The sequence below is a fragment of the Polypterus senegalus genome, chromosome 8, assembly GCF_016835505.1.
Source record: "Polypterus senegalus isolate Bchr_013 chromosome 8, ASM1683550v1, whole genome shotgun sequence".
Classification (NCBI taxonomy): Eukaryota; Metazoa; Chordata; class Cladistia; order Polypteriformes; family Polypteridae; genus Polypterus; species Polypterus senegalus.
Window position 1 is genome coordinate 74,006,067 of NC_053161.1, and position 23,464 is coordinate 74,029,530.

A 23,464-nucleotide genomic window follows, 5' to 3' on the forward strand; every position below is an offset into this window, starting at 1 on the left:
TATTATTTGATTCTGTCGCCCACTACAACCCTTTTAAATTAAAAAAAAACATTTGCGATTTGGGGCAAATTTACGTGTGCGATTACATACGATTAATCAAGATTAATTCTTACACAGCCTCTAATTAATTGGATTAATTTTTTTAATCGAGTCCCACTCCTAATATATATATGTAGATTTGTATATATATATATGTGTATATACAGTATATATGTAGATTTGTATATATATGTGTATATATGTATATATTTGTATATATATGATGTATATATATGTGTATGTGTGTTTGTGTGTTTCCTTTTCTTTTTCATAACTTCTTTAACACACTACTTCTCCTATGCTGGTATTCTACTAGTGTATATATATATATATATATATATATATATATAGTCACACGCACGCACATGGGAGGCAGCTAAAGGGCTCGAGTGAAGGCAGTTCTGAGGTATGCCGGGATGTGGCAGAGTGCACTAACTCTCTTTCTCACTTCCCTGTAGACCAAAGCCGGGAGGCTCCACCTGGCTCTCTTGACATCACTTCTGGGACCGAACCAATGGAAACAGACCTTACCAGCTCCGGCCACCCTGATGTCACATCCGGGCCTGATCCAATGAATAATGAACACGTGCCCGATCCTTATGACCTAACTTCCTGTCTTCCCCTTTAAAAGCCTACCCTTTTCCCTTCTCCCGCAGTCTGGTTTTGGACTCCATTGTATGCATCAGTGCTAGTTGCTTTAAAAAACGACTTTTGCAGCCAGGATACCAAATTATACGAGTGGCTGCCCCAAACCTTTATCTGTCTTTGTCTTGTTTTGTGACTATATATATATATATATATATAGAAATAGTTTTACTGTCAAATAATGCAAAGAGTACGCGACACGTGTTTCGCCCTAATTCTGGGCTGATCAGGCGTACACACTCACTGCACCCCCTCTTGGGAATCGAACCTCGGTTGTCAGCACTAGAGGCGATACTGAATTTGGGACTTTCATTAGTTGTCAGTTATAATCATCAAAATTAAAAGAAATAAACATTTGAAATACATCAGTCTGTGTGTAATGAATAATGAATGAATCTAATATACGTTTCACTTTTTGAATGGAATTACTGAAATAAATCAACTTTGTCATGATATTCTAATTTTATGACCAGCACCTGTATTTTATATATATATATATATATATATATATATATACTGCTCACAAAAATTGAAGCAGAACAGAATGACCTCCAGAGGGCCACTGGTGTGAATGTCTCTACCCAAACAATCAGGAACAGACTTCATGAAGATGGCCTGAGGGCCCGATGTCCTGTAGTGGGCCCTGTGCTCACTGCCCAGCACCGTGGAGCTCGACTGGCATTTGCTCAAGAACACCAGAATTGGCAAGTCCGCCACTGGCCCTGTACTTTTTACAGATGAGAGCAGGTTCACCCTGAGCAGCTGTGATAGACGTGAAAGAGTCTGGAGAAGACAAGGAGAACGATATGCTGCCTGCAACGTCGTTCAACATGACAGGTTTGGTGGTGGGTCAGTGATGGTCTGGGGAGGCATATCCATTGAGGGAAGCACAGACATCTACTGCGTGCTCTGACTGCCATAAGGTATCGAGATGAAATCCTTGAACCCATTGTCAGACCCTACGCTGGTGCAGTAGGTCCTGGTTTCCTCCTAATGCACGACAATGCCCGGCTTCATGTGGCAAGAGTATGCAGGCAGTACCTGGAGGATGAAGGAATTTAAACAATTGAATGGCCTTCACGATCCCCTGACTTAAACCCAATAGAACATCTGTGGGACATTATGTTTCGGTCCATTAGGCGCCGCCAGGTTGCTCCTCAGACTGTACAACAGCTCAGGGATGCCCTCATACAGATCTGGGAGGAAATGCCACAAGACACCATCCGTCGTCTCATTAGGAGCATGCCCCGACGTTGTCAAGCATGCATACAAGCTTGTGGGGGCCACACAAGATACTGAAAAGCATTTTGAGTAGCAGAAATTAAGTTTTTGAAAAAATGGACTAGCCTGCCACATCTTCATTTCACTCTGATTTTATGGTGTCTACACAATTGAGCCCTCTGTAGGCAGAAAATTTTTATTTCCATTAAAAGACTTGGCATCCTTTTGTTCCTAAGACATTGCCCTGTCGTTATTTGTATAGATATCCAACTTCATATTGAGATCTGATGTATCTAATGTGTTTCTTTAAAGTGTTCCTTTAATTTTTGTGAGCAGTGTATATATATATATATATTGTGAGCTGGAGGGCTGATCGCACCCCAAATAGAGACAGACGCCCCTGGGAAAACCACAAACCCTGAAACACTGACTACACATTGCTCCTTATCCTTGCACTATAACGCGTAATACAAGCCTCGCGGTACTCCACCAACTTATAAGCCTTGCACAGCCTGTCAGTTTGGGAATTGATTGTTTGCTTTTATCTCTCTCTGCTCCTAGCGGAACTGTTATATCTGACTTGTCATGGAGCACGTTTAAGCTCATGTGTTTGGGGTGTCTGAATAAAAATCCTTCTTTTTTTCTACGACCTTCTGTGTGTCTCTGTGCAAATCTGTGACCCAAGCGTGACAATATATATATATATATATATAGTGTCACAGATGGCTTGGGTTCTAACCCGGCTGGGACGTCTAATAGGACCGGAAGGTGACAATACATTGTCAGATGACAGATGCAGATCTAATGATTGATTGGTTATGTGGGGACAGAATAAAGAAGGATAGGAATTGGGGTTTTGGTACATCAGATAGAGATAGCATGCATGCAATAAAGAAAGCCCGCTCAGAAGAACATCCATTTAATCCTGTGTTCATGTTTCCGACCACCAGATCACGAACCCAACATTTACACAATATTTAAGTTAAACCTGTGCGATACCCATTAATACATTCAGTTTTTTGGAGCCTCGTCACACCTGCCATAAAGTTCTCTAAACTGAACGTACACCTGGGGACCCCTTATTGCAAGGGAGCAGCACTACCGCCACGCTATCGTGCATGTTTAATACATGCTTTAATGCATTTCATCATGAAAATGATATCATGTATTTATAATAGCATTGGAAATGTTCAGAGAGCAGGAATATCATCAAGTGAATGCATTCTGTGTGGTGATCCCTCCCAGTGCCTCCTCAGTGCAAGAGGAAGTGCGTTTAAGACGCGCGTAGTAATTAACAACTCGGTCGGGATACACTTAACACAGCATTTAATGTACTACATTACCTTATGACGGGGTTTGAGAAAATCTAGTAAATTAAACATTGATTTTAAGATGAAGTTTAGTTTACGACATTCTACTTTAATAACAAAATTAACTATGAGATTAAAGTGGAAATGTCGAGAATAAAGTCAACTTTATTCTCGACATACAGTTTATTTTCTTCACTGTGGACCTAATACGCTTCCGTAGTTTTGTTTAAGTGACCCATTTGCCATTCCTTTTTGTTCATATCTTGCCCTGCCGTAGAGCACTGAATATCCAACAAGCTCTCACTTTCCCACTCAAAAGTCTTATTCATAGATACTTTTAATTTTTTCCAAACATTTTACCAACATGAGCATAAAAGTTTTCAGAAAACAACACTGCTCAGTTATTTCAGAAAAGAAATGCCACAAACTAATGAAAGTGTAGCGTCAACTCCTCATATGGCAATTTCAGACAAAGACATTGCAGAAGCTGGTTCTTCTGGGGAAATGTCTTCAGTACACACTCTGCCAATCGATAAATCTAAGCACTGCTTATCCTGCATAAACAAACAATGGTTTAAATATTTTGATTGGCTAATGGTCAAAGAAAATGGTATGTGGTGCTCATTGTGCATGAAATATTCAAATAAATATCCCCCAAGGAGGGAGTTACCTTGGGTAAACATGCCATGCACAAGAATTAGAAAAGAAAGCTTGCTGGACCATGAAAAAAGTAAAACGCACATTGAGTCTTCTGCTGACCTTTTAGGAAAGCGTGTAGTAGAGCAAACTGGAATTGGTCAAATTGAAAAATCTGTATCTGTGTTAAAAAACTTACAGAGAGCTGCCTTTGAGGGAGCTTTAAGATTCATGTATTGGTTGGCAAAAAATGAGTTGCCACATACAACGTTGTTTAAAAAGCTGTTGGAAATGCACATTACACCTCCTAAAGAATAATGCAAGAGCTGCTGGATGTCTTAGCATTAGAAATAAAATCTAACATACTGAAAAATATACCTGCTGAAAAATTTTTCAGTAGTCTGTGTGATGAAACCACAGACATCTCAGTTGTAAAACAATTCATTATTTACATTAAATATCTTTGCCAGGTCACTAAAGAGGTCAGAATTAGTTTTGTATCAACCTGCAATATGATTGATAGCAAAGCGTAGACTATAACCAACACACTGAGTGAGACTATGGGCACTCTAGGCTTGAAAACTGCTAATCTTTTTGGACTAGGGTCAGATGGAGCGGCTGTTATGATTGGGAAACAGAAAGGTGTGGCACAACTGCTTAAAGATAAAACATCTGGACTCTTGGTCAACTGCCATTGTGTAAACCACCGATTGGACCTTGCAAGTTCCCAGGCAGCAGCTGCTGTACCTTATTTAACAAAACTGAATGACATCTTAAGGCAGCTGTTCTATTTTTTCCAAAACTCTTCAGTTAGGATGGTTGGTTTAATGAAAATTCAAAATATTCTGAACATTCCCCAGATTAAGCTGAAAATGGTCAGTGACACTAGATGGCTGTCTCATGACTTTGTATTATAGTCACTGTGACAGTGTATGATGAGTGTCATAGCTGCGCTGGAAAGAGAGGCCACCGAATGAAATGACATCACAGCTGAAGGATTAAGCAGATGTATTAAAACGTACAATTTTGTTTCCTATCTGATGCTGCTTTCAGACGTATTACCTTTGTTGTCCAACTTATCTAAGGCTTGGCAAAGGCAAGATGTCAATCTTACCGAAATTAAGCCAATTTTGCTTGCCACAAAATTGTCCATTATGGAGTTGAAAGACACTCCTGGGAGATATTTTCAAAGCCTTCATCATTGTCTGGCAGAAGAATGGTCATATCTCCACATTGTTTATACACAGAGTGATGTAATGTCATTCAAAACTGCAATATATGATAAATACCTAGAGACAGTTGTCAAGCACCTAGATGCAAGATTCCCTGACATGCCAATTATTTCCAGCTTTTCAAAGGTTTTCAATGCAGAAACTCACGATTCACGCATGTCTGCTGAAATTCTTTTCAATTATTACTCCAAAAATGGTAACCCTCCAATTTTAAAATATGAAAGTAGCAGGCAAGAATAGACAGTTGCGTCAAAAATGATCAGGAGTCAACCATACAAAGACTTCAGTCCAAAACAAATTTTACTAAAAATGGCAACGACATCAGAGCTCAAAGAGTCATTTCCAAATTTAGCCAGACTAGCTCATATTGGGCTAATGATCCCAGTGAGCACAGCTGAATGTGAAAGGGGGTTTTCTGCCCTTAAAAGGATCAAGACATGTTTGAGAAATCGCATGAATCAAAGCACGCTAAATAATCTCATGCTGATCTCCTTGGAGGGCCCAGATCCTGGAAACTTTGATTATGGGAAAGCTGCAGACAACTGGGCCTCTAGGAAGAAAAGAAGAATAAATATTTAACTGAAGACACCTTCTGCATATGCAAGTTGGCTTTGAAGAATATTTTTTAATTTTTTTCTTCATTTGGTTTCCCATACATTTTTTCATTGTTTTCACTTTTCTTCCTGACAGCAACAATACTTTTGCCTCTTTAAATAACAATTGTTATTTAAAATTTTTGTTAGGGTTGCAGGATCCTGAATTGGATACTTCTTAAATTTAATAAAAATATTCTGGCAGAAGTGTCAAACCTTAAAAAAGGAAGTCATATTGAGCATTGGAAAATAATTAATAATAGTTTCCCTACCACCAAATTTCCCCATCCTGCCCCACCCGGCTACTTTTTCATGCCACCCGGCTGAAAAAAAATTCTGGGGAGAACACTGTATGTGTGTGTATATTTATATATATATATGGTATATACAGCCACGTGTGTGTGCCCTGCGGTGGGCTGGCGCCCTGTCCGGGGTTTGTTTCCTACCTTGCGCCCTGTGAAGGCTGGGATTGACTCCAGCAGACCCCCGTGACCCTGTAGTTAGGATATAGTGGGTTGGATAATGGATGGATATACACCCACATGTGTTTATGTATACAGAGTGGGAAAAAGGTTTACAGTTGTTTGTATGGAAAAAGGCATGCAGGTTATGATTATCACAAAAGCGTTATTAACTTAATAGCTTTATTAACTAAAAAGAATGTCACAATGGCACAGCACACTTAGGTATGATCTTGTAAGTGCTCAAATTGCCGGCCTCATGTACTCACAACTTTAAACCTACTTTTACCCATCCCATGTATATATATTTGAACCCAGGACTAATAGTAATTGCCTTAGTGTGAAGCCTATCTATTTTGTTTACAAAAAAGTTGTGCTGTAAGTTGTACAAAATGGGCAATAGGAGCAACGGCTCTTTGTTAAGATATCGCTAATGACAAGCAAATTTTCAGGGATTGTGATGATGTGTTGGCTTATGATGATATGATGATGACTGGCTTATAAGCAAAGACTTCCTATAGCTGCCTTGTTGGAGTTGTGTGTTAAATGGGAGACTACGTTACAAAGACCATCACACAGAAATCATGCGATTCCTGTTCGGTTAAAAGTTTTAACAACAATAGGTTATTTGTCTTTTTTGTATGAACAAGCTAACCAGTCAGGAAGCTTGCAGTAATCAGTGAGACACATCATGTCATCTGTATGGTAAGGTATACTTAAGGTGCTACCCAGATACATGAAAAATCTTTACCGTCAGAATGAGCAACCAGACATCAAAACGCAATTTGTAACAATTGTTGATTTTCCTAATGTATCTGGTGAATTTACTGTACACATGTTGCAAAAAAGGCACCATAACAGAATAAACTTTCATTCAATTAATACATAATTATTATGTGATGTTAAATTGTGTCTGACTAATGTTGCAGCGCAGCTCACTTCACAATTGTGTGATGTTTAGCTTCCTGGTATGCAAGCCTAATTGAAAGGATTGCAGTTAAGTTTATTACATTACAAACAATGTGTAAAATCTTGCTTTCAGGTTAAAGTAGGTACACAGAGAAGAGATATAATGAAAGGCACTTCAACAGAAGATCAGTGATAGAGCTGACCATTGATTCATTAAAAGGCAGATGGCACTGTTTGGACTCAAGGCTGGCACAGTGCTGTTCATCCCAGCAAAGGTTTCCCACATTGTGATGGCTTGGACCACCCTCAGTACATCAATAGAATGGCAATTCAAAGATGCTTCACTGTTGTATATCCTGTATATTCCAGGATCGAACAGGAAAAGCTTGTGTTTATTTGCTTGCAAGTGTGTTTATTACTAATACACAACCATGCTGGCACTGCGGAAACATGAATAACTATCTCTAACAAGACTCAAAGGAGATGGCAAGGTGCCATTCATTATTCTAACAGTCTCTGAAAAGCTAACCCAAGACACTTAATCTAAAAAAAATAAGTAAAATAAATTTGTAAATATATACTCCTGTGCAAAAGGCACAATAACAGTAATGTTCCCACCTCAGTAATCTTATTAATAAATGACTGTTTGTTCTGTTTTAGAGTTTTTCCCTTTTCACTCCTTTTACTGAAAACCAGTTTTAAACAAATGTGGATCAGAAAATGTAGGCTGTATTTAAATGAAACTGTTTTGCCTATAGAAGTTGTTTGCTAAAACTGCAATTAGACAAACATGTAATTAACAATGACAAGGCATTTTAAAACTCACTTTATCTAAATCAGGGTATACAGCATAAAGTAAATTAAAAGGAGTACCGCTTGTATTAAAAGGTCCATGCAATGTTTGCTTTAGGAGGTGGATCTCTGGCACCATGTCCATCACAGCTTGGCCGCCGAATAAGGGGTTTATCTTTGCAGCTTTGTGTCCATGTGCTCGATAAGATGCTAAGAGCAGCTCCAGTTGAGGATCTGTCAACCAATTAGACGTTATGTCAAATACGTGTCATTCTATATTTTTACATTAAAATCGCATTTCATATTTTTTGTATAAAGAATACAAGAGTACATATGGCTGCAAGGTGGACACAGACATGATTATGTGAAATATGATAAAGGTATGCTGTACACACTGTCTCTTACCCAACAAATGATCAGTTTTTTATTATCAAGTAAAAAAGGATGTGTTATAGACAGTACTATCACAGATCTATTTTTCTCCCAGTCCGTTCACATAAGGAATTCTTGGTGTTAAAGCAGGGGCCCCTCACATGTTAATAAGCTTCGACACATAGTTTAAACCCATTGTATTGTGTACTTTATCCAGACACCCAAAACAAAAAAAAAACAACATAAAACGTCAAAATCTGTGCTCCTCAGAAATAAATGTGCCATAAAACGCTACTAACATGCAGCTGGCATGTAGGCTCTGCGTTGGCCGACCTCTTTCCCACGTACGCACAGTTGTTTGCTGAGTGATTTTCGTTGCAAATTATTCTATTGATTGAAATCCACAAATTATCCACTATTCGTCTCGTTGTGATCGGTTAATCAGCGCTATAGCGCATTTCAGAATAGCAAGACACTGCGCGTCTGCGCCTACCTTCCTTTCTGGGGACATTCTCCAAAAGACTTCCAGTTACGCCAGGCTCGCTGTTCCTCGTTGCCCATGGTTTGTACCCATAGACTCCTTTGTGAGTGTAATAGAAATTGCATAGGAAGGGACGAAGAACACTTCTAATAGTTCCAGCTGATAAAGCGCAGCGTTTCGCTGTCACAATGAAAGACATCATTTTTGATTGCAAATTCTTTCAGTGCATCGATTAAATCATTCTTCCTTTAGGCGGCCATCAAAAGCAGCGTGTAAACTTGAGCCGAAGAAAACACCTCCCGCTCCAATTGGACGATCGAGCAACTGCTTATTTTTACACGAAAGGCGGGTTATATCCAGCACTTGGGCACAGTTGTTATCCATGACTTGCAGTCTGTGAAGCTAAAACGTTTACAAAAGTTAATCAATAATGAAAGCGTACATGCGGATGGAATATGTCGTATAAATAGCTGCATTTAAGCGCCTGAATGCGATCGCTTCACGTTGTTGTGTAGTTTTAAATCCTCAGGTACAAACAAGTTAAAGCGCCCTTACCTACTGCGCTATTAAAAAAAACTTTAATAGGGTACGGGGAAAGGCCACCGCGCTTCTGTGCCTCGCGAAGTTTCACATAAGAAATGACGTTAGAGATCTTTGATCTATTTAACGCATTGCCACTAATATGAAACACTTTCTAAGTACTTTTGGTCAACTACAAAAAAATCTTCACACTTTAGTAATATCTATTGGGCAAAGCAAATGTATCTAAAAGAGCAGAACTCTGTAATTACGTCAATAAACAGAATTCAAAGCGTAAGATTAACAAATGGCTCTAGTCTACCACATAATAATGATAACAAGTAAGTTTAGTGACAGGTCCCACACTGAAGACGGCGCCAGACTACGCTGCAAAAGCCGCTCTGCTTCGTCCTTGACACTCTGTGTGAGTGGTGAGCGATCACGACCGATATCGCCTGTAATGATATAAGTAATAAAAACATTGAGACAAAAGGTTATAGTTAGAGAACTATTCATATATTTGTTTTAAGGATTTTAAAACGAATACGATTGTAAATATGTATATATTTAATAAATTTTTAGTATTTTCTTTTACATTTTATACAGGCACTAGATTGAACAAACCATTCTTAGAGGTCCTCAGAAAAAGGGGCGGATTTGTTTTTTTTAATGTATATTCTACCTGGAAATAAATCTGATGTTTACAGAAGTTGCAGGTAAACATATATCATATTTTTTGAAATTTCAGTGTTTACTACTGTTTACGACGAGTTTAGAGTAATAGGAATGCCGTCGAACACTTTTAAGAAGGTTTACCTGAATCGTGATGCGAGGCAATCAAATGTTGCATTTTAAATGGGTTTTCACTTTTCACAGGCCTGCACCTGTAATTTGGATATTACCTGTCTACGGATACCAGAATTGTGGAAGTGATTTGATTATTGCTGCGTGGGAAAATTGCACACATCCAAAAGTCGGCAGTGTTTTGTTTTCCTGCTAATCATTCATCCATGCTGCTTAGTACGGACACGCTGATGATAAACGGTTTGACTTTTTTCCTATTAACTGATGCTATTTAAAAGTCTCCACGTTATTGAAGTGATCAACGTTTTGCTGTGTCAAACTTGTTTCTGGTTTTATAACTTACGTGTGTTTCAACCTTAGCACTTTCTTCTGTCATTCGCTACTTTATTTTAAGTTAGAATTGTTATGTTTTAATGTACAATTTTTTCGCTTCTGTTTATCCTTGTGAAACACCAACGCACAGAATGAATCATGCTTGTAAATGTGACATCTTGCCTTAGTGGTCTTTTTTAAGTCCCCTGCTCTTTCCCTAAGTTATAATTATAATAGATTGTATTTATATGGCGCCTTTCCGAAACTCGAAGCTTTTCACAGAAATTCAGAATGACCAACAGGGCATATGCAACATTGGAAACAAGTAATCTTAATGTAAAACAATTAAAAACATAAGTATAGGAGAAGCAAAGATTTGAATTAGAATAAGAGACAATAAACCAGAAAATATACAAAGTACTACTGGAAAACCCTGAACTAATAATTTTTGATATTAACGCAAACCATCCCGGCAGCCTAGACTAGAGTGTGTAAAAAGTGAGAGAACCGAGTAAGTTAAATGCCTTATGGAACGGATTAGTTTAAAGTTTGTTTTTTAAGAGAACGAATGGAGTCAACTGATCTCATTAATTAAGGGAGATCGTTCCAAAGTCTGGGCTCTATTGAGCTGACGGCTCTGTCACCCATAGAGCACACATTAGTTTTCGGCACAACAAAAGTTACAGAATTGGTGGCTCTTCGTAGGGGAACAGGAATATGGAGGTGGAGGAGGCTGTAGTTCGATGCGGTTATAATTTCAGCATTAATTATGCCAGTAAGCCAAAGGCTTAAAATGTTTTCGTAAAGTTAAACTTAGAAAAAACAATCTAAATTTAAAGAAGTAAAATTTTGAAGTGGTGTATTATTTTATGAATTTGTTGCATGTAACTTTCTTCTTTTGTTTTCTTTGGACATTGTATATGCACACCTGGTACTTACGGTTGAATGAACCTAAAAGAATGTCACGTTAAAATAATAATATTGTAATGAAAATAATGTGGAAAGCACACCAGTCAAATATACTAGTGGAATGGAATTTGGATTTTTTAGTGACATCTCTAACCTTTTTAAAGAATGTTTAAACCATGTCTTTTCTTAACTAGGTGAGTTGATTAGAAAACAGTTTACTAGTTCAGAACAATCAATGTATTTTGTTCACAGGCAGGTTAAATAATTTTCTTTATAAAAACACATTGTGATTATACTTGGTGTGTTAGGAGCTATTTATAAATATGACTGAATTGATTAGATCTATAGGTTCTATACCTGCCGCCTCACGTTTTTAGCTAAAGTTAGTGCTACATTACACAATCTGCCACTTCTGCTTTGACAAGGTAACATATCTTGTATAATGTCCATCAATTGTCTAAATCTGATTTAGTTGCACCAGTCTATTTCAGAACATGCAAACCTACTCAACCACGTGAGCCCAGTTTAATGTCACCAATTAACCACGTATGTATGTCTTTGAAATGCTGTAAGAAACCCCACACATACAAGAAATGAACATTCAATTCCACTTTTGCATTGTGTACCTTTCAGTCATAACTAAAGCTTTCAAAATAATGTGACACAAGTTGCTAGTGTTTTATAAATAAAAATAGAAGACTTTTTAATAGTTTAAATAGTCTTAAATATTTTAATAAAAGCAATCAGAAACACAGTGTGACACAAAGTACTAAGTTGATAATGAGTTAAATATGCCTTTTAAAACTACAGCTTTCTAATAACTAGCTCTTTATTCAATGACTTACCTTATTGGTGATAAGGTAATTGAAATTTTCTGAAATGCCTCATAGTGATTGAATCACTTTATTTTTTGACTATATGTTTGGCTACTCATTTAATATTTGTAATATACGTAAGGAAGAATTTTGGAAAAATAAATGTATGATGCTTATTCTCAGCTGCTGTAATAATACAAAACAATTCTAAAGGGACCTTTGACTGAGTAGAAGTGAGTTTAAGTGTCATTTTGGTTTAGAAGGTTAGAATGAAAATAAAACTGAGGACCATTATGAATAATGCTATTCATCCTCTTTCTGATACAGTAGCACTAAGTACTTTCAGAAAACAGATTACTCAGCAGAAGTGTGTAAGAAATAGTTCTGAGGCTTCCTTATGCCAACAGCAATACACTTTTGAATGCCTTACTGTTACTGTACCTTTTGACTGATTTTAATAACTTGATTTTTTTTTCTTTATCCCTTTAAAAAACTATTTACACTATGTTCCCACATAACCAGACACACACAAGCCTCATCTTCTGTATAATTTTTATAATTAAACTATAGAACACGTGTTACCTGTCTGACAAAATGAAATCATGTAACTGTTCAGTGACCATAAAAACTAAAATAAAATGAATTAAAGTACATGCTTTTTAACTAATAAAATATATGTATAGAAATTTTTATCCATAATACATATGGCATAGAAGAAAATTAACTGCTCCTCATAATTACAAGTTTTTATGTTGTACAATTTCTTTTGTAAAGTACTTATCCAAAACAAAGTTTAATTTAAAAGAAAATAGTTGTCACCATTTGTCTAACAAAAAACATTCTTACACAGTGATTCACTTAATTGATATGGCAGTTAATCACTACTTAAATCTAAGTATATTTGAATTATAGTTTTGGATTGATTTTAATCATTAATTCCACTGTAGTTTTTTGCTGTTAAAATATACCTTTCCTATATTATACCGTGTTGTTTTTTTTTTTGTTTTTTTTTTAATATAACAGCGTACCAGTTAGACATTCCTAATTCTTGAGGTGTAATTTTTAAATTTGGATTACTATATTAATTATGAAGTACTTGTTTCTTACCAAAATGTATACAGATTTGTGGTCAGTCAATCTGAGCATCACTACCTCTATACCTTCTCAAATGGTCGTCTTCTTCTTTTGGCTGCTCCCGTTCGGGGTTGCCACAACAGATCATCTTCTTCCATATCTTTCTGTCCTCTGCATCTTGTTCTGTTACACCCATCACCTGCATGTCCTCTCTCACCACATCCATAAACCTCCTTTTAGGCCTTTCTCTTTTTCTCTTGCCTGGCAGCTCTATCCTTAGCATCCTTCTCCCAATATACTTCGCATCTCTCCTCTGCACATGTCCAAACCAACGCCATCTCGCCTCTCTGGCTTTGTCTCCCAACCGTCCAACTTGAGCTGACCCTCTAATGTACTCATTTCTAATCCTGTCCATCCTCGTCACACCTAATGCAAATCTTAGCATCTTTAACTCTGCCACTTCCAGCTCTGTCTCCTGGTCAGTGCCACCGTCTCCAACCCATATGACATAGCTGGTCTCACTACCATCCTGTAGACTTTCCCTTTCACTCTTGTTGATACCCGTCTGTCACAAATTACTCCTGACAATCTTCTCCACCTATTCCACCCTGCCTGCACTCTCTTTTTCACCCTTATTTAAACCCTTATTTAAACTCACCCACCTTCGCCAACTCTACTGCCTGCATCCTCGCCATTCCACTGACCTCCCTCTCATTTACACACATGTATTCTGTCTTGTTCCTACTGACCTTCATTCCTCTCCTCTCTAGAGCATATCTCTACCTCTCCAGTGTCTCCTCAACCTGCTCAAATGACAAAAGATGAAAAATGCTAGTCTAAGTGAAATGGGCCTGCTGTTGTAATTAATAAGTAACGACCATTGCAATAATATTTGGATTTTCTTTATAACGGGTAATTTGTTCTTCTACTAGGTCATAAAATAATCATTAAAGAGAGGCTTTACCCTTAGCCTTCTTAGCATTACATTTTTTCTCAAAAAAAAAAAGTAAGAAGCATTGCATTTTTTGTCTTGAAAAATGACATTTTTATTCTCATCTTTCTACTGTAAAATGTGCAAAACACTAAAAGTACAAAGTCAGAAGTGTAGATAGTATAATAATGATACAGACAATAATTGTTGATGAATAATGATATGAACAACACACTGCATATGTACGAGTGAAGAGAGAATCACTTTTGGTTTCATTAACTGTTTCAATTTCTCAGCCTGGAGACAGATTCACCCCATCATTACTGCTGAGAGGCATTTCTTACAAGACACCATTATGAGCCTAGGAGTGGGTGCGTCTGCATAGTTGCCCGGGTAATGCCTGCAAGACACACCCATATCGTTCCCTGAGTAATGCTCAGCACCAACATTGTTTTACAGCCAGAGTAGCCCTCGGGTCTTACACAGGACATGTCTTCACCATTGCCCGAGAGACCCTCAGGTCTAATGCTAAGGAGGTAAACAGCTATTGACAAACACTAACTACTACATTTCTGTGCCATTCTCCAATGGATTAAATACTAAGTAGGTAATTATTTTTTATTTATTTATTTATTTTACATGTGTCTTACTATCCAGTGTCTCCTGAGAGAGATTTAATTATTGTCTTTGTTACACAAAAATCCCACTCTAATTTTTTTTTCCTAAGTTTGAGCTGGAGTGCTCATAGTAATAATGCAAGTTTAAATGTATTAATAAGTTTCATTAAACATGCTTACAAAAATAAACATTTTTGGAAGAAAAGCTGATCTAGAATTTGTAAGCATGCTAATCCAACTGACTGTGATAACAGTAACATAAACATGCAGTCCACAATCTATAGGTACTTCATAATGTCGATGAGTGGCACTTTCACATACGATATAGTACAGATGTGTACTTCTAGATAGCTGGGCACCATTATTTGCTAAATAAAAAAAAAAAAATACTATTTTAAAGTTTGAGTGTTTCTGGATAACTTCTATTTTTAAATCCTGCCAAACTTTTTTGCCTGAACTGAGGTTCGTACTTTGGCTGACTGGCAACAAATCACTGTGTTAGTGGCGACTGTATGCTTTCATCCATTGTCCTTTTAGAATAGAAGTCGAAAACCCTATACTTGGGGTGTAGTCGCACTAGGCATATTTGTTCTGTACTGTGCCCATGTGCAATTGTCCACCTCCCTACTCCCCCGCTTGCCTGCTCTCACACTGCACTTAACGTTCTGGGCCTGGGCACGCATTTGTCATGACCATTCGATTTTGTGTAAAGCCAAAACAAGATCCAAACACGCTGTGACAGCATGCATGTCAAAATGATTTTTACTTATCTTGTGGTTGTTTTGGAGTTGTGTAGGGCAGGATAATGCTCTACCCTATACCCACATTTTATTTAGTGTACAGCGCAGTGTTTTGTTGTTAATCGTGCTACATGTCCAATAAGATTTTTACGGTGACAAATGAAGTTAAGGGAGGAATTTGCAGCTTCTGTACTGAAAAGTGACCTTTCTTTGTTTTCTGTTTTGGGATTTCTTGTCTCCACAGCTTCTTTATAGTTGTCATCATTTTGGTATTTTTTTTTTCTTTTAATATTGAAAGTTATTCAGCTTTACCTTTCTGATCCAGCTTGCTAGTTTTGGTAACTACCACCAGATTTGCCTACTTTGCCTATTTTGTTTTTTTTTTTTTTTTTGTTGCAAAGTGTTTTATTGCCACATATTGCTGAACCAATATGAACCAATTTCTGTTTTTGTTTGGACTCCTACCTTAATTAGGCAAATGTCATTTTCCAGTTTGTTCACTATTAAAAAAAAACCTGATGCCAATGTACACATTTTTCGCAGAAAAAATACTGTGTCAGAGAGGTCCAACTCCGATACTGGAGGACTACTATGGCGGCAGTTTTTTATTCTAACCATTTTCTTAATTCGTTTTTGCTGCTAAATAACTAAATTTACCTTAAATATAATTGACTGATTAAGTCTCAGGCTGCTCAATTGTTTTTTTTTTCCTTAATCAGCAGCCAATAAATAATGAGATACAAAATGAGCCAGCAAGTGGCCAGCTAACCTGTACCCATCATGCAATATCTGAAAATAAAGAAAAGGTGAAGTTCTTAGTAATTTTAACCACCTCAGGTCCACAAAATATTGCAGGCTCTTAGAAAAAAGATCAACCATTTTACTATTGTCTGCTGTTGCAGAAGTAAAGCACCATCAAGCTGAGGAATTAAATGATGGGTTTAATTAACAATAAGAATTGGATTCTAATTAAGAAAATGGTTATAGTTAAATTGGTTTGAGTTTGAGGCCTGGACTTAGCTGGTCATTTGTTGGTCCACTTCACATCTCATTTTCGTTTGGCTGTTTAAGGAAAAAATCAATTCGGAAAAGTGAGTCTTAAAATGCAAGGCAATTAAAATGAAGAGAAAAAGAACTCACTTAACAGCAAAAAGTGGCATGAAGGAAACACGGAGCCTTGGTAGCCCTCCAGTATTGGAGTTTAACACCACTGTTTTATGGTATTTTACTGTTCAGCACAATACAATGTAAGAAATAACTGAGAGTTAAGAATGTTTACTGTAAATTACTGTGCTAGTGGAATGTAGTGCATCTACATTCTAACTTAAAATTTAAAATAAACACAAATAGAGTGAAATGCTTCGCCAATATCACAAAGGCGAAATTTCCTTCTCCTCTAGACAACATGACAACTGAGTCTAGATTGACTCTTTTCTCAAAGTTGCAATAATTTGATGTAACTCCAAATGAATAGCCTTTCACTTTGAGAAATGTGCATCTGAGGGAAAATAGGTTTTCTTGGATTGCTATGTACAGTATTATGCAGTTTTTCAGGATTTCATCTACATTTTGTTGAATATTTTTCTTGGCAGACAATTGTATATATGTATAAAAATTATTTGCATATGGAAATGGCCCCTTTTGGGGGTAAAGGTACAAATTGATTTTGATGATCCCTACATTGTTGGTCAGTGGTGGGAAATGTTAAATATACTGTAGTTCTCCCCAGATGCTCCCCTTTTTTTGTGTTTATGAAAGGTTATTTGTGATGGGTTGCATTTTTGATAAACTGCGCCCAGGGCTGCCAAGAAAGACATTGCCCCCAGCACTGGAAGAAGCTGGAATGAAAATGCATTTATGCATATACTTTGTTTATTCCAAATGTGAAATGCAGGAAAAATGCAACAACAAAACAAACAAACAAACAAACAAATAAAATTACACTAAGCTTCTGTTGGGCAATTACAACAGAAGGCAGGAGAAGATGTACGAGTTGCAGCACAAAAACACCAGTCTAATGTACATAATGTAAGGTTTCCCTGTGTCTAGTGGTAAACAGAAATTGTTTCAAGGACTGGCATGAAAAATAATATTCAAAGTAAAGGTTTAGATTAATACATAATTATGTGTACACAGTTTCAAAGCATTTGCTTGCTGCCTCAGAGTGATAAAGTGTGTATAAGAGAGACCTAAATATTTCCAAAAAGGGGAACACTTTGTGGCAAGCAGAATAGTTTTGCAATGATATGGGATATGACCTCTAAAGTTGGTACAATAGTAATAGACGTAATAGTTAATGTAAAACTCTAAGGGGTATAAGAAGTTGTGAAATGTAGCAAACATTTATATGTTTATTTAATGGTAATAGTTTAGTGTTACTTTTTAATTTTGAATTTTAAGACTTTGCAGAGTGTTCTGATTATTTCAACCATTATTTACCAGTGAGCATGTTATTGGTTATGGCGCTGAAGTAGTTGTGGCCTTTTAACATTAAGGTGTCACTAGTCCTAATATCAGTTCTGCTTGCCATTAATCGTCATTTTTATGATCCAATTAAGGGAGCAAATGCCAAAGAAAAAAGGATGAATTATTAGAAAAATGACACAAGGAGTTAAGAATTTAAAGCTATGACAGAAATAAAAATATTTATCTATACTAATAAAAGGCAAAGCCCTCACTGACTGACTGACTGACTGACTGACTCACTGACTCATCACTAATTCTCCAACTTCCCGTGTAGATAGAAGGCTGAAATTTGGCAGGCTCATTCCTTACAGCTTACTTACAAAAGTTAGGCAGGTTTCATTTCGAAATTTTACACGTAACGGTCATAACTGGAACCTCTTTCCGTACATATATATGGCCATAGCCTGCAGCTCGGTCGCCGTGTGAGGTGGAGTTGTGTCCCTCATCGTCACTCCTCCCAGGTAATGGAGTGCCTGCCCATATAAGGCCGTCCGTCAGCAGCAATCCAATAGACACGCTGCCGCTAAATATTCGCGGGTGATGGACTGTGCTTATGCAAACGAAGATGAGATGGTCAGGTATAGACTAGTGTTTGGCACAAACTCCGTGATAGTGCGAGAGAAACTTTTAAGTGCCGGGTCTTAGCCTACATTAAATAAAGCCATGGACATCGCAAGATCGCATGAGATAGCACTAGTACAGCTGAGAACCTTCGGTGCATGTACTCCGAGCGGCTCACGTGAGCTGACTGTGAACGCAGTACACAGAGAACAAGCAAAAGTTTCAAAGAGCGCTGAACTAAAAACGCATTACACAATTGAGAAGGCAGCAAAAGAATATGAAGCAAGTGACGCATACAAGCATATTCATAAGTGGAGCTACTGCAGAAACAAAGCACGGTGTAAACATTAAGTTTAAATTAAGTTCATAGACACGCTGCCGCTGGCGTTTGTCATGCCTACGACAAATACGATATTCACGAGATACAAGTTTAATGAGAAGACACAGGGTATAAACGAGACTTTTGATCACTTTGTAACGGAGTTAAAATTGCTTGTGAAGGACTGTGCTTATGCAAACGAAGACGAGATGATCAGGGATAGAATAGTGTTTGGCACAAACTCAGCAAAAGTGCGAGAGAAACTTTTTTACGTTCATAGACACGATGTCGCTAAATATTCGCAGGCAAATCCACAACTTAATACCGGGAATGCCTGTTGAACATCTTAGATTCACCAGTACCGATTTGAGTAGTGATCACTTCGATGAATGAAACCTGTAATCTTTACAATGGTTGACAACGAAGATGAGATGGTCAGGGATAGACTAGACAAACGCAGAATGTAACTTGAATACAACACATCCTCCAAATACGAACCTAATTGAAACAAATAATAATCAAATCCTTGATGACAGTCACGAAACAATTACATTGACAATCATGTTATGTTATTTTTAAAATGTTTTCTTTTTCATAACTTCTTTAACACACTACTTCTCTGCTGCGAAGCGCGGGTATTTTGCTAGTAATAAATGTAAGTATCCTACAACTGTCTGAATGGAGGATAAGAGAAGGCAAAAAAGACCACGTAATTAAGCAGTCATTTTTAGTTTCCTTTTGAATATATTAAGTTTTATGTGTGAGTTTGGAATAACAAAACTTCCTAAAAACCGGTATTTGAGTTTTGAAGTTTAAAGTTTTTTTCATGGTAGTGTAGGGGGTAGTACAAAAAAGGAAAAAAGACAGCTACTTAAGGTTTTGGAAGCATTACATACACTGTTTTGGCAACATATTTTGCAAAAAAGGGTTTAGATGAAAATAAATGGGGTGGTGGGCGTGGAGAGCATGTCTTTGTAAATGTAACATGTCTAAGCACAATTGAAGGTAAGGCAAAATATGTACTCTAAGATAAACACTGTAATCAGACAAGACAATAAAACTGCTACCTTTAGCCGCTTTTCCACTGCATAGTACGGCACGACACGGTTCAGTACAGCTCACTTTTGCAGGGCTTTCCACTGGGAACAGTACCTGGTACCTGGTCCTTTTTTTAGTACCACCTCAGCCGAGGTTCCAAGCGTGCCGAACCGTTACCAAAATGTGACGTGTAAACTCTGCTGGTCACTGATTGGCCGGAAAAATTCGTCATTACTGCGTCACTGGCTATTCTTTTCTTTAAAGGTACAGACACGCGGAAGTTTCGAAAGTTCTCCAGCCACTGAGTGTTTGTAAAACCGGGAACAATCACATCCCACCACTCTGAAGCACGGTTAAATGTCCAAACAGATGGTCTGTTGCGGCGACTTTTTTGCAAAATGTGGAAGATCTGTAATATACAGAATCAGCATTTTAATGTTACACTGGCAGTTAAGTTCATTTTATGCTTTGCAACAGTGATAAAAGTTAGCTAGTGATGTGCTTTTTTTAGATGCTTAACCTTGCGCATCATCGAGCTAAAGTGTTGTCGTTGTCTGCGTGTTGTTGTAAAAGTTCCACGGTGTCACCGCAGTAGAGGCGGCGCAACTATAACGACACGTGAATAATCCCGCCCACTCTAAAGCGGTACTAAACTGCAGTCGAAACGCGAACTGAGCCGAACCAAGGTGAGCTGTACTGAACCGTGTCGTGCCGTACTATGCAGTGGAAAAGCGGCTTTTGATTACATGTCGCACCTGTTGATGCTCTTCTTCAAAGTCTGTAAGGACTAATGAAATTGTCTGGAGCTGTGCACTGGCAGATGGGAATTGTAGTCCTCACATTTGCTTCAAAGTTGCAGATAAGACTGGGGATGGGAGAGATATTAAATACCTTCTGGTTCAGTTGCACTAAATTGACTATGCTCAGAGCCACTGAATGTGGCAAGCACTTGAGCTGCAAAAGGAGACGCTGTGCAATAGAGTGTCTCAATTGCTACAGCATTATTAAGGACAAATATCAGCGATAAACATGGGTCTGCTAATTTTCTTTTTTCTACAATGGCATCATATTTCAATCTTTCAATCGAGTCGGTCCAAGTGTTCTTGAGATTTTGAGGTATTTAGTTTTTCTGATTTTTGTCCCTAACTATTGATATATTGAAATGTCCTATGTTAGTGGTTACCAACTGTCCTAGATATGCTATCATGCCAGATTTAGTCAGGTAGTATTGTTGTGTTTTTTTGTTTTTTTTTATGGACAAGTCAGTGAATGAGTTAGTCAGCTTTACATTGTAGATGTATAGATATATGCATTTGTGTAAATTTCGGCACATGTGAAGTCAGTGCTGACAAGTCTTTATAGAGACAAAAAGTTGGAATTGTGCGGGTAGCCCTCTGGAGTCATTTCAGAATTACTCAAGACTGGGTATCAGTCTACTGTAAATGGAGGAAACTGTGTGAATCTTCCTTGACCATTTAAAAAAAAAAAAAAAAAACAATGAGTTTATAAGCCTTAATCTTTTTGCATTTACTTTAATCTTAGAGATGTTTTCTAATAACTGTTGTTAAAGCCTAATATACTTTTATATGTATGATTTTAATATTAATACTTTTCCATGGAGGATTTCTCTTATGAATTGCTTGTTAATTTGTTGTAAGTGCATTTCTTACTATAATATAATGTAGGTGATTTTTCTATAATGACATTCCCGTTGCTTTTCAGTGACTTAATATTGAATTTCCTTTTTATATGGTATCCTTTTCTTCAAATTGCAGCTTTTTTAGGAGCTCATTTGGGCAGTTTCCCAGTGATGGGTATATGAACATGAAGTGATGCAATCCATGTTAACTGTACTTGGTTGGGCCCTCATAAAGTAGTTCTAAGTCATTTTAAATTCACAGGTTGCACCAGATGATTAATTATAAAACTTTTTTATCCATCTATCCATTCATGCATTTTTTTGTAAACCCACTTCATCCTTGGTGGTGTCATGGGGAAGCTGGAGCCAATTCCAGCAAGCATCATTCACAAGGCAGGAACAATCCTTGGACAGGGTGTCACTCCATCTCATTATAAATTAGTGCATTTATTTATTTATTTTTCCTTTCAGAAAGATCTGTAGACTGGGGCACTGCACACAGATTGCATGTTTTCAGACTATTCAGACATATTTTTCATACAGCCTAAGGCAAAAGCACAAGTAAAATCCTAAGGACAAAAGTGCACTTATAAATCCATGAGGTGGAAAATACGCTTGATTTGTATAAACCAAGTAATAATTGGTTTATTGTATAGGCAGTACACATATAATTTTCAATTCTGATGTATAGTCTCATAAATTGTGATTTTACAACAGAAAAGAGTATTATATGGGTAATTCTATGTCAGATCATCACACTTTTTGACCTCATCTTTACACATTTGAATAAAATGTGGCATGTTGATTTGGTCATATGAGTATGAATTACCCATTTGCTGGAAATATTTTAATACAATTAAAATGAAGACAAAAATGCCAAAACAAAATTTCAGGAGAAAACTTCAAACATATGGAAAGAAACACAAAACAATGTTAATAAAAAAAACTGTTCTGTGCATTGTACATTTTTACATCATATGCAGTCTCTCAAACAAAAGTCTAAAGCGTTACCCATCCATAAGTTAGTTCTGTTTTGCTCTAAAAATCTCGGACCCAAGAGCTTGTGGCAGCCATTGTAGAGCAAAATAAAGCATGTAGTACTTCACTGAAATATTTAAATGAAAAAGCAGTAAGCAGAAACAAGTTCTTTTTGCAAAAAATATATTACTTATATTAATTCTTATTATTTGCATTAACTTAAATGACTACGTTTCCACCTTTGGTAGATAATGTGTGCAGAGTAAAATGTCCATTCTATATGGCAGACTTGAATATGCTACATACATTTGCATATGACTGAAATATTCATGCTGTTGATCAGTTCTTGCATTTAATAGTGATTGACCTTGGTTTTTGTCAAAACACAATTTAAAGTGGAAACAATATTCATTTGAATTTCAACGAATAATCGGCAAGAATAATAAGTGTTTGGCGAAGTTTTATTCTTCTTATTATATGTTCATTGAAGCATTATGTTTTGTTTTTTTGTCAGTTGTATGTTCAAGCTTTTTTTTTTTTTTTATAACCCTAGCCTTAGCTAAATTTGTAAAATTGTAGCACTGCTCTACTTTAACTTATTGGAACAAAATAACAGCCAGTTATTAGAGGCTTCTTTCATGATTACAGGGGGTGTTTTCTCCTTGTAAATGTATTGTAGTGACATTTTTTGTTGGTAAGCAATTAAAGAAAGAGCCTTTTATATGAGTGATTTTCAAATAGGATAGACTTTATGAAAGAATCAGTTCTCTTCTGTTTGAAACTAAGGATTGTACAGATGAGTACAGGTAAAAAGAAATAATCTAATGAACAACAGTATATGTACAGTTATCCACTTCTCTTCCTTTTGGTTGTGTGGAATGTGTTAACTGAGCTGCACTAGTATTTAAACTAATACAGTTGGTACCTGCTTGTGTTGGACATAAGAAATCCATTTCTCCTGTATTTCTTCCTGAACTCGAACTTTATTGCTAAACACGTCTTACTTGAGCTTATTCCTCCTTCAACTTTGGAACCAGTGGTTGAAGTGAAA

The 23,464-nt window shown here is 37.0% G+C and overlaps 2 protein-coding genes across 3 annotated transcripts in view; one reads left to right on the forward strand and one right to left on the reverse strand.

The window, feature by feature from the left end:
- dhtkd1 (dehydrogenase E1 and transketolase domain containing 1) overlaps window positions 1-9,586 on the reverse strand; it is a 98,143-nt gene extending 88,557 nt beyond the window's left edge. Inside the window, exons 1-2 of the mRNA XM_039761297.1 lie at window positions 8,704-9,586; window positions 7,920-8,072 (exon numbers count right to left, since the gene is read on the reverse strand). Of these exons, the coding sequence (XP_039617231.1) occupies window positions 7,920-8,072; window positions 8,704-8,893 (343 nt within the window). The 5' untranslated portion in view covers window positions 8,894-9,586. The remainder of the gene's footprint in view (window positions 1-7,919; window positions 8,073-8,703) is intronic.
- Window positions 9,587-9,819: 233 nt separating this feature from the next.
- upf2 (UPF2 regulator of nonsense mediated mRNA decay) overlaps window positions 9,820-23,464 on the forward strand; it is an 83,130-nt gene continuing 69,485 nt past the window's right edge. For both annotated transcript variants that reach the window (XM_039761294.1, XM_039761295.1), the window contains exons 1-2: window positions 9,820-9,926; window positions 10,087-10,254. The gene's annotated coding sequence lies outside the window, so the exon portion shown is untranslated. The remainder of the gene's footprint in view (window positions 9,927-10,086; window positions 10,255-23,464) is intronic.